The 16213-nt window shown below is 42.9% G+C and overlaps 1 protein-coding gene across 3 annotated transcripts; it reads right to left on the reverse strand.

Moving 5' to 3' along the window:
• Positions 1–536: 536 nt before the first annotated feature.
• Positions 537–15514, reverse strand: LOC136439045 (b(0,+)-type amino acid transporter 1-like). 3 transcript variants are annotated; one of them, XM_066434180.1, is made up of 12 exons: positions 15384–15514; positions 11321–11616; positions 9769–10011; positions 8641–8766; positions 8290–8398; positions 7961–8005; positions 7718–7841; positions 5607–5710; positions 4692–4788; positions 4092–4241; positions 2231–2399; positions 537–1555 (listed from the first exon to the last, which is right to left on the reverse strand). In XM_066434180.1, exons 2-12 carry the CDS (start codon positions 11574–11576, stop codon positions 1485–1487), a joined length of 1494 nt encoding a protein of 497 aa, XP_066290277.1. In that variant the 5' UTR covers positions 11577–11616; positions 15384–15514; the 3' UTR covers positions 537–1484. The 3 variants fall into 3 exon arrangements, with proteins under 3 accessions (XP_066290277.1, XP_066290275.1, XP_066290274.1); XM_066434178.1 differs by lacking the exon at positions 5607–5710 and adding an exon at positions 6045–6148; XM_066434177.1 differs by lacking the exon at positions 5607–5710 and adding an exon at positions 5812–5915 and having other exon boundaries at positions 15384–15513.
• Between the last annotated feature and the right edge of the window lie 699 nt (positions 15515–16213).

A 16213-nucleotide genomic window follows, 5' to 3' on the forward strand; every position in this document is an offset into this window, starting at 1 on the left:
AATTAACGTTTAAAATGTATTTCTGTCTTTGCCTTTCTTGTAAGTCATGTGTGTAACACAGAAGGCTACGTGGTGATCCTGTTATGTGTGACCAACCTTTGTCCTTGGCTGATCAAAGTGTGACAGCTCGATCACGATCTTGCCCAATCAAAGTCAGCCGTCTAACCACGTGACACAATATGCAAATGTCCACCTGGGTTTGAGGTCAGGTTAAAAGCTATGACTGCTGTTGACTTTGCACACACACCACCCACAGACACACACCGCACCCATACACACACACACACACACACAGACACACACACCAGACAACCAGACACACACACCAGACAACCAGACACACACACACGCACACACACACGCACACACCACTCCTGGGATCTGGCAGATTACACATTACTACACATTACTACACATACAGTTTTGAAGAAACCGCACGGTGTCTCTTTCCACCTAAGAAAGAACAGGACTAAATTGAAGTTTTCCAAGCTGCATAGATGCTTTACGTTTCGATGATATTAAAGAACAGCCAAAGCTTTGACACTTAGAACATTTAATTATTCATATGTAGATATATCATTTGGCCATACTTTTCAGAATGGTAACTAAATATTATAACAATAAGATGTACTTCTTTGGTTCGAACGGTATTCCTCTAGTCATGTCATTACCCTCGGTCACAGTCTACACCGGATATTATACGTTTTTGTGCACTTTTCAGCATCCGTAAATAATGCCTCATTTATGACAGCCAATTGAGGTATAAGGATATGAATTATATGTAGAACTTTGAGGGTAACAGTTCTCTTGCAAAACCAGAAGTATATACTACTCCAGATGTATTACTGTGGCAAGTGCAAAGTAGCACACCGTTGGTACACTATGCCTTATGTGTTGTACATTGGAGGAAGACCTTGAAAATCATTCTGGCTATTGACATTCTCTGTATAGCTGACTACCCTTGGCTTACTATTCACTCTATTTGGCCAATTTCGACTATTTTCCCAGCGATCCGCGGAGCCTGGTAGAGGCTATAAAACATCTACCACAACAGGAAAGAAGCTTGCTACCCTACGTATACGTGCTAGGCACAGGCGTATGGCCTTTAGCCTTTATCTTCGAACATTACAAGAGTCTGCTAATGTGTGCTATGTACCTTTGTATAACTATATATATATATATTGTAGTGACCCGTTTCTTGTGACAATTTGATTATATTATAGTCACGTAGAATATATTGAAAAGTAAACCCTTTCAGAAAATGGACATCAGGCTTTCTCTTGGTCATACTGTCATGTTAGTGTTTTATACACCCCCGCCCTGCATACGATGGTTGCACCCAGTTTAGATTACATTATGTACAGTGTTGGATATTTACTCTACAGTTTAACGAGACGTTAATTATAAACTCTTCAAACAATAGTCGACGACACAAGCGTGTTGGGTGATGAGTCCATGATAAGTCTGTTTGTCTTGGTTACGGGTTATACGTCCTTCGGTGCTTCGGTGGGGGGAGACACGTTCATCAGCAGTTGCAGGAACATGGTGATGTACTCTGGGGGTACGGAAAAAAAAGAACAGTCAAAAGTTTATCTCTGTTTACATACATGTATATATCTGTTCGCCAAGATAAACACAGATTAAAATGACGGCTGTTCTGTGAAAGAAGTTAATCAAAGACATACTGGCGCTTTTGTTGTGCTGTTTAGTATGCTTGTTTTTACAAGTTACATAGAACTTTTCTGTGAGTCAGAGATGGGTGTCATGCAGTTTGTAACAATGTAGTATGGCGTCTCTTCTTGACAAGTTCATGTTTGCTTGTACTGGTTTCGAGGTCGTTTCCCATACAGTGAAACATTCTCTCCACTTAAATTCGAAACAATGTGATACATGTCATATCATACTGTTGCGTTGTGAGATATAGGTATATCATCCACTTGCAAATTTCCCAACATGACCTGCACAGGAGGTGCATGTATTATAGAGCGGGAGTGATGTCCATGTATCTCATATAGCAGGTTCACAGTTGAGCCTCCTGGTTCTAGTTACATGAGTTAGTTGGTAACTGGGAGACCCCGGTTCGAATCCGGGAAGAGTATCCTGAGTCGGGGCTTTCGGAAGAGACGTAAAATGGGAGCCCCGGGTTCGAGGAAGTGCCTCGAGCACGATATACAACAGCCTCATTACTCAGATGGGTACCTAGTGGCTGGAGAATTGAACGGAGACTTACTCATGAAGGGAGGGTTGTAGCCGAAGTAGACGAAGGGGAAGTAGAAGAGCAGTCCGGCGAGGATGAAGATGGCGGCGTACAGGTACCACAGGTCGGGCTCGCTGATGATGGGCGCCACGATCAGGTACAGGGAGGCGACCACGACCAGCGCGGGGAAGATCACAGGCGTCTGCAAACAAGGAAAACGACTACTTTATGGAAAATTTATAACTCAGCCATATGCAAAGCCTAAGATAAATGAATTAGTTTATTGCAAATTCTTGCCAGAAGGCTAATTGTAAGTTGCAAAGAAAAGACGACCAAACAATGGAGAACAATATAACACGTGACTAATCTAGTCTGAATGCTGACTCTCTGTTTAATAGTTGTTGCCATACATTGTATCGTGTACAATTGTTGTGCAATAAAGTTCTTGATTCAAACATTTTGGGTTTGACTTCTCCAGACATGGAAGACGAATTCGAAAGATCCTATTTTTTTCTGTAACTGTATGGGTTCTATGATGCTAAGAGGGAGTGTTTTTTGTTATCTCCATGAAAAAAGGCTTTTTCATGGATATACTGTTTTGCTTGCGTTTGGTGTTTGTGTGTATGTATGTGTCACCGGATGCTTAAAGTCACCATAACTGTAGAACCTGTACATGGATTGTGATGATTTTTGGTATGTGGGTGGGTGTTAAGTGGAGGTAGGTCAAGGTCGATTTTGGGCCCCCTGGCATGTGTGACTAGAACTGCAATGGCGTATTTGTAAAAATCTTCAATGTAGAAGAACTGAAGAGAGGATCTACAGATCGTCATGTTATTTGGTACAAAGACAGGTTAGACCAAGATGTACACACTTAAGTGCAAACTATGCAAATGAGACCGAATTTGCATTAGTAAGGAGGTAAATCGTTTGCATGTGTGTCGCTGGATGCTTAAAGTCAGCATAACTGTAGAACGTGTTGATGGATTGTAATGATATTTGGTATGTGGGTATGCGCTGGGAGGAGAATGATCAAGGTCGATTTTGGGCCCCCTGGTTAGTGTCCCTGGAACTACAATGGCCTATTTGTAAAAATGTTCTAAAGGGGTATAACTGAAGAAAGGAACAACAGATTTTCATGTTATTTGGTACGCAGGTAGCTTGGACAGAGATGTACACACTGAAGTGCAAATCATGCAAAGTTAGTGTGTTTGCGCGTGTGTGGGCGTGTGTGTATGTTTGTGTCACCGTGTGTGTATGTATGTATATGTGTCACCGGATGCGTAAAATCAGCATAACTATAGAACGTGTAGATGGATTGTAATGATATTTGGTTTGTGGGTAGGTGCTGGGAGGAGAAACGTCAAGGTCGATTTTGGGCCCCCTGGTATGTGCCATTGGAACTGCAATGGCGTATTTGTAAAAATATTCAAAGGAGAATAACTGAAGAAAGGAGCGACAGATTTTCATGATATTTGGTACGCAGGTGGGTTGGACAGAGATGTACAAATTAAAGTGGTAATTATGCAAATTCGGACTGAATTTGCATAAATAATGAGAAATATCTACTCTATTGTGGGCTTTGAGGTCGCACCATCTGTTGGTCTCTTTATCTAGGTCAACTATTCCCAACAGGTCCCAACAGCTGGTGGTCAAACCACAAATGGGAACACTACCAAACCTGTATGTGGATACCCTTTGGCACATAAAATAAAACAACCAGCGGCAAAAACAAACAACTAGGGCAAATAAAACACATCATATATAAAAACAAATTTCATGGAGATTTTGGGTCTTCGGACTCTTGTTTTGTCTGTAAGCGTGGAAAAATCAGGATGAAATTTGGCGGCCTCTCAGTAAAGAGCTCCTTTCTCTCGTAATCGACTGAGAGACTTACCCTGATTGGTCTCTCTGCGTCGGGTTGAGTGAACCTCATGACGATGTGTGCCATACAGGTCGCGCCGTAGAACATCCAGGCCGCGAAGCTGAAGTAGTTGATGATGGCGTCAAAGTCGTTCGGGATGATCATGATGAGGGCGATGAGCGACTGGAGGAAGACGGGAGGGACCAACAGATATCGATACTGGACCTCTGTCTAGTTATCTGACAAGAAACGTCTGTTTATATAGATATGCAGTAATCATTATGGTTTCCATGGTATTCAATACTTTAATACTTACCTCTATGTAATGTTGATTTACAACATAACATAGACTAGACTACTAGTATTAAGGAGGAAGCTTGTTCCCTTTGCCAATAAGGTTACATTTTGGCCAGCGTTTGTCTGTCACCACGATAACTCAAGAACGGATTGACGGATTGGTTGTAAATTTGGTGTGTTGGTAGGTTGTGATAAAACTGAAAATGATGAGATTTTGGGTCCCCTGGTGGCTAGCGTTGGTACTGCAGCGTAACTTCCAGTTTGTATATCTCGTGTTCTGGACTTGTTTTGATTTGTGGGTGTGGTACATAGGTCTTATTTTGCAATATTACGTACGTTAAAGATGAGGGCCGGAGAAGGCGTTAGCAGCTTGACGTGAATCATGGACAGAATCTCCACCATGTGGCCCTTCCGCGCAGCCGTGTAGCACAACCTGGGAGGAACCAAACACAAAGGATGATGGGTAGTGTCGTGACGTCATCACGATGTTGTGACAGGTGAGGAGAGGGGCTGCAAATCGTTTAAACTCTTCAAACTGTCAGCTACAACTACCAATACACAATATCAGTTGTTGAATCTTAGTAATATGACTATAAGTGATGCGAAGCAGAAGTAATCTTTTTTTCGCATATATATAAAGCAGGATATGATCTTGCGAACTATGCGGTTAGGGCAAGTGTGTGTACTGTGCAGCAGATTACCGTGCTGCAGTGCAAAAGTACCGCAGGAAAAATGATAATGAGTATCAAAAGTAAAAGATATGGCACGGGAATGATTGAAGTTGAAATGGATGAATCATGTTTGCGCCTGATTTCTTTTATTATGCTTGAAGGCTGATCGCCACTCTAGCTCCAATTCTAACTCAGTTGTCGCCGGTGAAAACTGCTTTGCTGCGCATAGAACATTGGTGGGATGTTCATCAATAGTTTACTGTGGATTCAATCTTGAATGCGTCAAGGGAGATATTCAATGACATATTTCGGTCAAACGCGATTTGTATAAGACATAAGGACGTCGCAAGTTCGAACATTCTTGTTTGTTCACTGCAAGTTGGTAATCTTGGTATCATTCGTTACCTTTCCGAAAGTAAGAAATGAAAATATGGTGAAGTCCAGGCCTATTCAAGTTACGCGCCTGCGTTTATGGTGAAATGGCACGATGTGACAACAGCTACAATGGATGTCAGATGAGGCTAGCTTTTAGAAGCGGAGTAGACAAGAACTGTTTCCTTAGTCCGGGCCGATTACTCGCCTCGCCCCAGTGAACGTCGCTCCGTTACACGCGCCAAAGGTAGAGCAGGCTACTGAAAACGGGATTAGCCATGCCATCACGCCCAGGTATCTGTTTCCCAGCGTCTGTGGTGTAAAAAAAGGCAGAAAATGTACTTTTCTTGCTCAAAGCTTTTAACGTTACAGCGCCTAGTTGTGATGTGCGAAACTGGTCGGATATGACTTGCCTGGATGCCGCAAAGCAAGACCCGTTACACGCCCCGAAGGTTGAGCAGACCACGGCAAATGGTACAACCCACGACATCACGCCCAGGAACCTGTTACCGAGCGTCTGAACATCATCGGAGGGGAGAGAAAGATCAAACAGTTGCAACAGATTAGTATGTATACGCGCCTAGAGAATTGTGGGATGGATGGGGGAGGGGGGTTGGTTTTGGTGGCTGACACACCCATCTCTCACCTTCCCGAGGTGAATACCGTCCCGTTACAGGCGCCAAATGTCGAGCAGGCGACGGAGAATGGAATGAACCACTTCATGACGCCCAGCCATCTGTTTCCTAACGTCTGGTGGAGAAACGAGAGAGAAATGTCATGGTTATTCATCGTGACATTCAGGTGGCGTCGTCGCTATGCGGGGATGGTGAGGATGACGATGCTGTGGTGATGATATGGCTAAGCTCTGGATGAACGTGGAGAGGAAAGGATGGATCATGGATGGATGGATGGATGGTGTATTGCAATCATAATCATAGGCGGCGGGGAGCAATGAACAATCAGATCAAGAATAATTTTGAAAGAAGTAAAGATTCTGTTGCCGTCAACAACGTAGGGTTATGAAAGGATTGGAGAAACTGTCTCAACATGGCAACAGCTCCCTTGCCGCCCCCATGTATTCATACGTCTTTCGTGAGTCATTTTACATATAGAGAGGCACCAATAGGACACAGTACGTACAAAACATTGACGGAACACAGCGAGCTTTCAAAAAGGCTGATACAATTGAAACAAGATTTGTAGTGCAACGTCGGACTAGGAATGACTAAAAGTCGAATAATTTTACTATTTTCCCGGGATTTCACAATCATCAGATGTTATTCGAGTGATGAATTGAATTATTGTGATTTCCTTGGGTAGTATTGGGGAAAGGCAATGACATGCATGCAAAGCTGTGCGAGGTGGACAGCCACAGACGGGTAGCGAAGGATGAAAGGGTAGAGATACATGAACAGGTATGGGACGCGACGGGAGACTTGATGGGAAAAAATTAGCTCTGCAGGACAACCTTTTCTCCAATCAGCCATGTTTTTCGCCGATTACTTAAAACACGAGAAACACTGTACTAAGAGACGTCAGCGTGCCTCAGCCGAGACGGGGGTTGTTACGGACTGCCGGGCACCTTTGACCCGTTGCTGATGTCACACTTCCGTTCAGGTCACGTGACATAGGCTTCGGGTCATTTCAACTTGACGACTGATCCTCAAAACGAAAGCTTGTTGGTATAAGCGCTTTACCTTGTGGATGGAAACAGCGTTTAAAACCTTCACAAAGCATTTATTTTTTGTCATCTTACTGAACAGCACGGATATAGAACGAAGGGTTGTCCCGCAGTGCCTATTATTTTTCCTGTGCCGGTTGCGAGAATATGGCGACGACATATCAATGTTACTTTACACATGAAATAACATGCAAACAATAACGTGTAACACTACAGACAAGCGTGAGCAACACGAAACATTTTGAGTTCAACATACGACACGAAGCTAAACATATAAAATGTAACGGTTTTTGGTTCACGTATGATCTCACGAGATGATGAAACGAGATCTTCATCCTGTAACATAATACAGTATAGAAAAGGTTCGTAAATAAGAAAGATTTGGAAGTGGAAACGTAATTCTGTATCTGTATCAGAATAACCGGTTTAACCCTCCTTCGGCGTAAAGCATCAGCTAGGTATACTTGTTATGATTATGGCTTATCAGACCTTTGTTATTTGCAACAATACATTATTTAACATCAGCAAACTTTTGTTATCCAAAAAGTTTTAAAGACAGGGAAATATTCTTAATTTAAGAAGTGTCTTGGCGACGTCTCGGGAGCGGAGCCGATTGTATATTATATGTTAGTTCTTACCACCGCGACTGCTCCTGACGCCAGCAGCTCAGAGGGAGTCATGACGGAGAAGTAGGCCACGTTAGCCAGCACGTACAGCAGGGTGACCAGCGGGATACTGATCATGATGGCCAAGGGGAGGTTTCTGTAGAGTGAGGTTAGAAACTATTTATAAGATTTAAAGTATCAAGAGTCTATTGCAAGTCTTTCAACTTTAAATAAAAGAATACAAAGATCTCAAAAGGTAGGAAAACAATATATTACCTGACAGGATTCTCGATCTCCTCTGTCACAAAGTTTAGGTTATTCCTGACAAATAGAATAAACCACATATTCAGTGTATGCATGTGTACATTTGTGTACATAGAACATTTCGTGCACGAACTACATGTTGAGATAGAAAGTGGTGCGTTCATTAGTGCAACCTCTATTGTTGTGTTGGCTTACTGTGGAATACAACAATGTAGATGTTGCCTTTGTCTAATGTGACAAAATGGCGTATGAATGACTTTTTTCTCTTGTCAAATCCTTATGGGTGTCCAGATTTAAATCCTAATACCATAAAGAGAAGAAGAGAAAAACAATTTTCCTACCATCCATCGTAAGCCCATAGACCCTGGTAGAACGCCAGGCCGACGTCAGAGATGGTGATGGTGTGCCCTGTCTGGAAGGCCTTGTCGGGGGTGAGCCACAGGGTGTTGCCTGGTACAATTGAAAAGAACATGAAGAACGAAAAATACTCCCTTCTTATGTTATAATGAATGACCATTAAACTGGCTACTGTGTGCTGTTATCATGCTAAATATTGGTGTTGACCTGGAGTTTCAATAGAAGCTCTCCCCTGATCAACCGTGATCTTACGATTGTAAGGGAAGAGGAACGTAGAAGGAATGCCTACTTCTCAAGAAGAAGACGTGTGTTCAAGACATTTCAATCCATCTTACCTATGGCCAAAGAGTAGATACCGACACCAATGATGACTCCCAGGGCTAGCACCTTGATCGCGGTGAAGAAGACTTGGATACGGGCGGCCACCTTCACACTTATACAGTTCAGGGCTGTCACCAGAACTGTGTACAAAGTTCATACATTGGCGTTAACATGTGTGTGGTTGTGCAAAGTTGTATACTTGTTCTGAGATACTGTGAACGGGCCGAGTGTGAATAATGTAGAAGCTTTGCTACGACACAGTTATACGTGTTTCAAGATGCGAATACATAACTGGTATGCAGAGTAACAGAGTACAATCCCATAGGCGTCCTTGAAACTACCATTGTCAACTTCAAATTCAGATAAATTAGGCATTATCGCCAGTCACATCTCTTTGGTCTTTGCTTTGCCTTTCAAACACACCAAACAAGTAGTTAAAAAGAAGCACGAAAACAAGCTTTTGAAAAGTGTCCGTCAAGATCAAATAGTTTCAGCTAGCCTGTCCGTATCACAGGAAGTGTTTTCAAAAAACAACTTAACCCATGGCAGAACGGATTGTTGCAAAGGGTTGCTGATACTGATCTCCGCCACACGTTGTGCCCCGGTACAGGCGACTTGACAAACATACGGAACCGCCCTTGTTGGCTGTTACCTTGCCTATGGTGCCATTCAAAGTACAGGTTTGTATATGTTGAGTCATTATCGTGTTAACGGGACATGGGTCGAGACGCCAGTGCACAGTGTCATTGTGCTACAAAGTCTCTAGGCTCGCGAACCCACATGTCTATGACAGCTAGGTTGCTGAAGGACCTGATCACTTTCGTCGTACGGCCGTTGTGCGATAGTCGTACGATCGCAATCTGAGGGCATTCTTGTTATAGTCGTAAATGTGTCGTATAAGATTTGGATGTCGTGTTACCGAAAAGGCTGTCACCGCCTTCTTTAAAAGTCCACTACACCAAAATCGTGCGACAAATGTGACCGCGCCGTTAATGGCAGGTCTATTACGACCATACCATTGTGCATCCTACCGATTTTTATGAAATGACAGAAATAGTGTTCAACCCAACGATGCAAGTATAATAAACTATAAACTAGTTCAGCCGCTTTGAATTGTGTGAAATCATTGCCCCAAAACTTACCGATACAGACGGCAGCCAGAAACTTGACCACAGCGTCGGGAACAACGCATGCCGGGTAGAATGGCTGCCCGACATAGATGGCGAAGCTGAGAGCAATGGCGGACAGAGAGGACGGTTTGAGCAGGATGACGTTCGTCCACTGGAACAGGAAGGCCGGAATGGGACCGAAGGCTTTGAACAAGTAGGCGTACTCTCCACCGGACTCTGTGATCATGGTACCCAACTCAGCGTACGTAAGGGCTCCTGTTGGGAGTCAACAAGAAACAGTCACTGAATGAACTTACCTAAGAAATGAATCTAAAGTGCTAACGTTACACACAACACAAAGTTACTCAAGCAACTGGATAAACGGTCAGAACGTGTCAGATAGCATCAACTATCTTTTTCGTCTTTCAATCTTGAACTTGTTAGCACCCATAATCTTAAGTTTCAACATGCTGTTTCAACATTTGGTATGTCGACAACAGATACATATGATTTGATTTGATTTATTCGGCTGTAAAAAGTACAGCCAGGGCTACCCAACTAGCCAAAGGCTATTACAAAGGGTTAGCCCTAACATATATATGTACATGTGTTTTGAAAGATAGACTGAAATATCAATATGTCACTATTTGTCGAATGATATGCAGATACGACCATATGTGCTGCGATTTGCAGTTTCATCAGTTTAATCAATCAATACTCCACCCTTGTCTCAGACAGCCGTTTGCTACAACATAACGATAACCGGCCGAGAACCGTGGCCACGCCAGGTGTATGTAAACACTGATAACAAATTACGGTGGGACAATGGGGCAGCAAAGTTGATCATAAACTACACGTGAGACATGTATGATCGACAGAACCCGATGAGACAAACGTTCTCCAACACCCATCGGTCCTGTGTGACGTGTACAGTGCTGTATATGCCCACTGTCGAGTGATTTGTTTTTCTACGTTGTAAATGCCTGAGTTGAGAGCCAGGTGCCGTTTCATTATATTCCACTTCATTCCTGTGCAGTTCTTGCATGTTTACCTTAGGCGGTAGGCAATTAAGTCCGTTCACTGGCAGTGTGGCATGGCACAAAGGAAGGCTGAAAGAAGGCTCGGTTTTGGCGGGAAATTAGTTTTCAACACCGCTTGGCAGGTGGTCTAAGATAGCCCTAGTTACCTTTAAAGACCGTGATAGAATTAGGAAGTAAACAAATAGAAAATTACTTTTCAGAGTAAAGGGTCAACGAACCCAGTTTATCACTAAGACCGCCTAGCTTGAAAAGATAGCCATAGTTGCGTCCACCTTAGCCGTGGGCGCTGTTTTCTTCGCATGCACGCAGAATATTGTCAAATCTTGTTGCCGCCAAAGTTTTTAGACACCTGGTGTCGTCGTGTTGGCGCGACGGTAGGGTGTTTGACCCAGAGCCAAGAGGTCCTGGGTTCGAATCCTCTGACATGCCACTGATGTTGAGACACGTTATACTCCTCACTCCACCCAATTGTAAAAATGGGTACTTGACTTTGGTTGGGTAGATAAAAGAGAAGATATGAGAAAGATATAAGAAAAAAACCTTACCCATCATTGAAATTACGCCACAGCCGGTCCAGACCAGCAGACTGGGGCCGACGCCTCCGACCTCTCGTAACACGCCCTTCGGCGACACGAAGATTCCCGAACCGATCATCGTCCCGACGATCAACGCCACCCCGCTGAAGAGTCCGACTCGCTTCTTGAGTTGCATGGTCTCCACCCCGGGGGGCTCCTTGGCCGTTATGGAGCCGTTCTGTTGGTCAGACACCCTGTGTTTCATCTCCATGTCTTCTCCGGACATCTTGTCGAGGCTTTACGGTTCAAGCGATGTGGTAGACTGTCTGAGAATAAAGTACGACAAATGTAAACTGTTGTTTCTCTTGACGTATCTGCTGATATATATATATAGCATTGATATACACACTTTCAGCTAATTTTCAGATAATCCCTTTCAAAATCAACAGAAGCGTTTTCAGAATCACAGAATGGATGTCAGATGTTTGCTTACTCTTGTTTACTTTCACCTTTTGCATACACGAGTCAGTAGAGCAGTAGAACAACAATACTCTCATCACAAAAGTCCTATTCGTGGCTATTGCACGCAACATTCCTACTGTATAACTTCTTATTGTTTTGACCATTAACAGTTCAAGAATATGTTACTTTATATTTGTAGAAAATTTGGAAGTATTTTTTCCAGTTAGTCAGGGAAATGGCGTCGTTCGTGAAGAATGATATAACGTTAACTAAGTTACTCTAAAATGTTAATGAGTTTTTCGTACTTATCATCTGAACACAAAACTGGTAAAAATACGTTTACAGATTGAGGTAATTGCAATCCCAGCAGATGAGTAAGGGGATACGCCCTGTTGGCCTACAGTCCACTTCTGCTCTCACACTGCCACTGTTACTCCCTTGAACCAAAACGAATACATAAACACAGCGCCATTTACATAGCAAGCGAGCCAAGCGACCCATTTCTACAAATGATAAACAACATTTGACTGATGGCCCCTATACGGAAACATCGTTGATGGCTCTTAACAGGATGATCAGGAACTATAACAGTCCTGTCAAGTCTGCAAACGCTGTGAATCGGTTCCTAATCCCAATGTGGGTAGGCATAAAAGCATGTTCTACGCTTGTCGAGCTCAATCGATTGGTCACGTCATGTTTACTGTAAGTTTTAAAGAAGTCATGTGGCGACGTAGAGTAAGTATTGATATCCGTACTGTTAGAATGCTTTTATTTGTTGCAGTGTTTCTGCTTTTAAGCCCCTGTCACTCATAGCCGACCATGGCCTCCCGACCTCCTCCAGACCATGGTTGGGAGTTATACGTGAACAAGGTCATCTGTGGTTGGGAGATGGTCAGTAAAGTTACCTATTAGTAATCTGCGACGACCGAATATGAATTTTAACAAATCAAACTCAGTAATGTTATGTTTTCTTATTGGATCAGAGGAGCGAACTGGGATGACTTCCAGGTTACGTGGAATCCATCTAGTCTAATCCCTTAGATAATGACAAATATTTATATCAAAGGTTGAATGAACCACAAGTCGAAAACTGTATTGAGTTTAGAATACATGAGAGTTCGTTCAGACCCTTGCAGTGCCTCTTGGTACATGCAGCAGTAGGTTTCCTTTCTGTTTCCGTAACAGGGTATATTTTTACAGAAAGACCATGATAGCCCCTCGCAAGGTGCGCAAGATTGGACCGCAATTTTACGTCCCTTCCGAAAGACGGGTGCAGCCCCCAACCGAGTTATCCCCAACCCAGGGTTGAACTGGGGTTTTCCAGTTGCAAACTGATTGGAGCCAGGAGCTCAACAGTGGGGCTGCTACCAGTTGAGCTACTGTGACACATTTAGAAAAGTACACTGTGTAAAAGAAATGCAGGGCAGTTTACATAACAGTGAAGCAAAATCTCACAAACGACCAATACGGGTACGAAAATAAGTTGATATGTTTGAAGGTTGCCATGGATATTTGCCGTTTGGGGACACAATGACCATGTAGACAATCATGATGTTTCCCAGAACATTAGTCAGCATTTTCATAAAATGTGCTTTTTAGATTAAGAAATCTTGCGAGCCCGTGGTCGTACTATGCGGATAGTTCTTACGAGTTCGCTGACCGACCCTTACAAATTAACCTGGATTCTCAATGATTACTGTACCTAACAAAGTTACGATGTAATCACATACACAAGACGCTCTTTGTGATTCCCTGGTCCTTTAAGGAGTAAACAGCTACCTGATATATCTGTATTGACAGTTTCAGGTCATGCTAACCTGGCAGGTAAATAACCAACAAACGCACGGGCAGTAGAGAACCAATTGTGGTGCCTACTTGTAGTCTAAGAAACCGATATAAATTAAATGTAGTATAAACTGGAGCTCTATAGACCTGCACATGTAACTTCCAGCCAATGTCTCACAATACCAAGCCAGTGTTGCCATTACCTTATATTCCGGGTAAGGTCCAGCTGACTTCTTTATGTGCAACCATACTTCAATTCCTTATCTGTTGTCATTATATTGTGTCAAAAGTGTCTTGAAGAGTAACTTGGTAAAGTGTTAACCCAGACTTCCATCGATGTGAACTGCACGCCTGTCAGTAGTATGCCGAAACCTGGTCGTTTATACGACAACGTTCGTTCAGATTAGACCCTTGCAGTGCCTAGTGGAACATACGGCAGCAAGTTTCCTTGTTGCTTCAGCAGCAGGATATGGTTTTACAGCGAGGGGTTACTAGCCATTCCCCTTTAACGTGCTCGAGGCACCTCCCCGAACACGGGGCCCCCATTTTACGTTCCTTCAATTCCGAAAAACGGCTGCAGTCACAACCAAGATGCCCTTCCCAGGTTCGAAGGAGCTCAACTGTGAGGCTGCTACCAGTTGAGCTACAGGGCTAGGGACATCCCATTACAAACAACCAGTATTACTGGCGTCTGTAATATCTAGACAGGTTTAGCCTTGGACAATCTAACATCCTTCCTTGTACACCGCTTGAAAACAGGATTTCTCGGGTAAACTAACGGTAGAATTGGCTGATGCAACATGCGCACGTTTATCACTTCAAACTGCAAACGTTTAGCTACAAAGACCTGGGAACTAACCCACTTGTTGAACACATCCGGTGGGCGTTCACATGTTTGTACGACGTTTGTTTCACACTTGATACTCAGTTATTATCAACGCTCATATCCTGCACATAGCTCCAGCTCAACGATTCATGGCATGCCGGCATGGCTATCTACATGCAGGTGCTTAATTACAGGTATTGAGATGGCTTTGAATTATGATCATGTAATAAAACGTGTGTACATATAACGTTATGTAAGAACCGACTGCACCTGCAACTGTTTAAGTGTTTAGATAAACATGGATAGCAGCAACAAAGGGTTTTACAATGTAGAACATGGGCCTACATGTATGTCATCATATTACGCCTTCTTTCATTTTCTTCATAAAGTATTATGTAACCATGAACAGTGTGGAAGGAGGAAGGGCAGATTGTTTATGGATAAATGACAAGCTAACTTCACCTTATTACACATAAGATATGTTCAATTCTTGCACAGAAAGCGTTATAAACAGTACCCAAACTGAGCCCGAAATCAATTTTGTCTACATTTGATGACTAGCTCTACATGAAAAGTCTTGTTGCTTTTGTACCATATAGCGCCTGGCACAGTAGATTCTTGTGCAAAGATTTACTCCAAAATATGGTTACCAGTAGGATTATTTGGTTGCCAGTCTGTGTTTGTACTAACGACGCCAGAATACCAGCCACTCTTGGACTTTGAACACATAACGTTTTACCAGTGTGCTAATCTTGTGAACTATAGTCAAATTTAGTTATCATAGCTATATAGAGAGAGGAAGAGCGGCCGCTTTTTCTGGTGTCTTCGGTAGAAAGCTGAGAAAGTACTGTGGTGAGGACCAAAACATTGACATAGAAACGGACTGTGGCGTATGCAACGTGTTAAACTTCTATTCAGACATTGCTACATTCTAACTGAAACATTCCTAAGGTCTAGGTCAGTAAAGGTTAGCCATGTAGCCTCTACAAGAATTCTATAAGACAAAATAGCTGTCCTTACCAGCAGGGTGAGGCTCCTTAGGACTGTGGCGCACTTTTTTTTTACCGCGCCCTTGCCCCGTCATGTGTTCTGTTCTCGTCGATTGATTTATTTACCATGGGTGGTGCTATTCTGTCAGGTCGTGAAGGACACACAGAGGCTCTAAAGGGGGTTATGAAAGACTGTACTATTTTGAACAGACCAGATTAGACATAATCTCAAAATGCGGTAGATGAAAACTACACTCTGTGTCTTTCAGATATAGCGAAGAAACGTTCGGGATGAGAGCAAGTTACCATATCGAATTTTTTTAAAGACAAACAAGCGGCTTTACTACACTGATACACCCCTTGCTGCCTTCCAGCACATGATGAAATAACCTTAGTATAACCTTATGTGTTGTTAAGGCAACATATTCGTAAATGACTGTGATATTGATAATGTCTGTTTCGTCACTTTTTTAACCTTAAGAACGTTTTTAAGGCATAGTTTTTAACATTTGTCAGCAAAGACTTGCATTGATTTGTTCATTGATTAGGAGCACTAGAAATGTACATTTCAACATTGTCTAGTATACACGTTTAGAAGTTATCATCCTGCCATAGCTTCGTATGCTCTATATGTGTAAGAAGGTGTTGAGGAAGTTTTCTGACCGAATTGCAACTTCATTACCGCCCATTTTCGACCGTAGGCACGACCCAGAAGTTAATAAGTTACAGATTAACCCAGCTATTATGCAAGCGAGCTTTGTCACGTTGTTTACATTTTCCGCCGGTTTACTTTTCTCCGTCATCAGGGCTATTAGATCGGCCATGTGGTCGGGAAGCTGATGCAATTTGCGGCCAACGCCG

This window comes from Branchiostoma lanceolatum, chromosome 7, assembly GCF_035083965.1.
Source record: "Branchiostoma lanceolatum isolate klBraLanc5 chromosome 7, klBraLanc5.hap2, whole genome shotgun sequence".
Taxonomy (NCBI): domain Eukaryota; kingdom Metazoa; phylum Chordata; class Leptocardii; order Amphioxiformes; family Branchiostomatidae; genus Branchiostoma; species Branchiostoma lanceolatum.

Coding starts and splice junctions, on each gene's coding strand:
- LOC136439045 (XM_066434180.1), bottom strand. CDS start 11,576: ATGTCCGGAGAAGACATGGAGATGAAACACAGGGTGTCTGACCAACAG. Junction 8,006..8,289: donor CTATGGGCTTACGATGGATG/GTAGGAAAATTG, acceptor TCTATTTGTCAG/GAATAACCTAAACTTTGTGA. Junction 2,400..4,091: donor ACGCAGAGAGACCAATCAGG/GTAAGTCTCTCA, acceptor CCTTGTTTGCAG/ACGCCTGTGATCTTCCCCGC.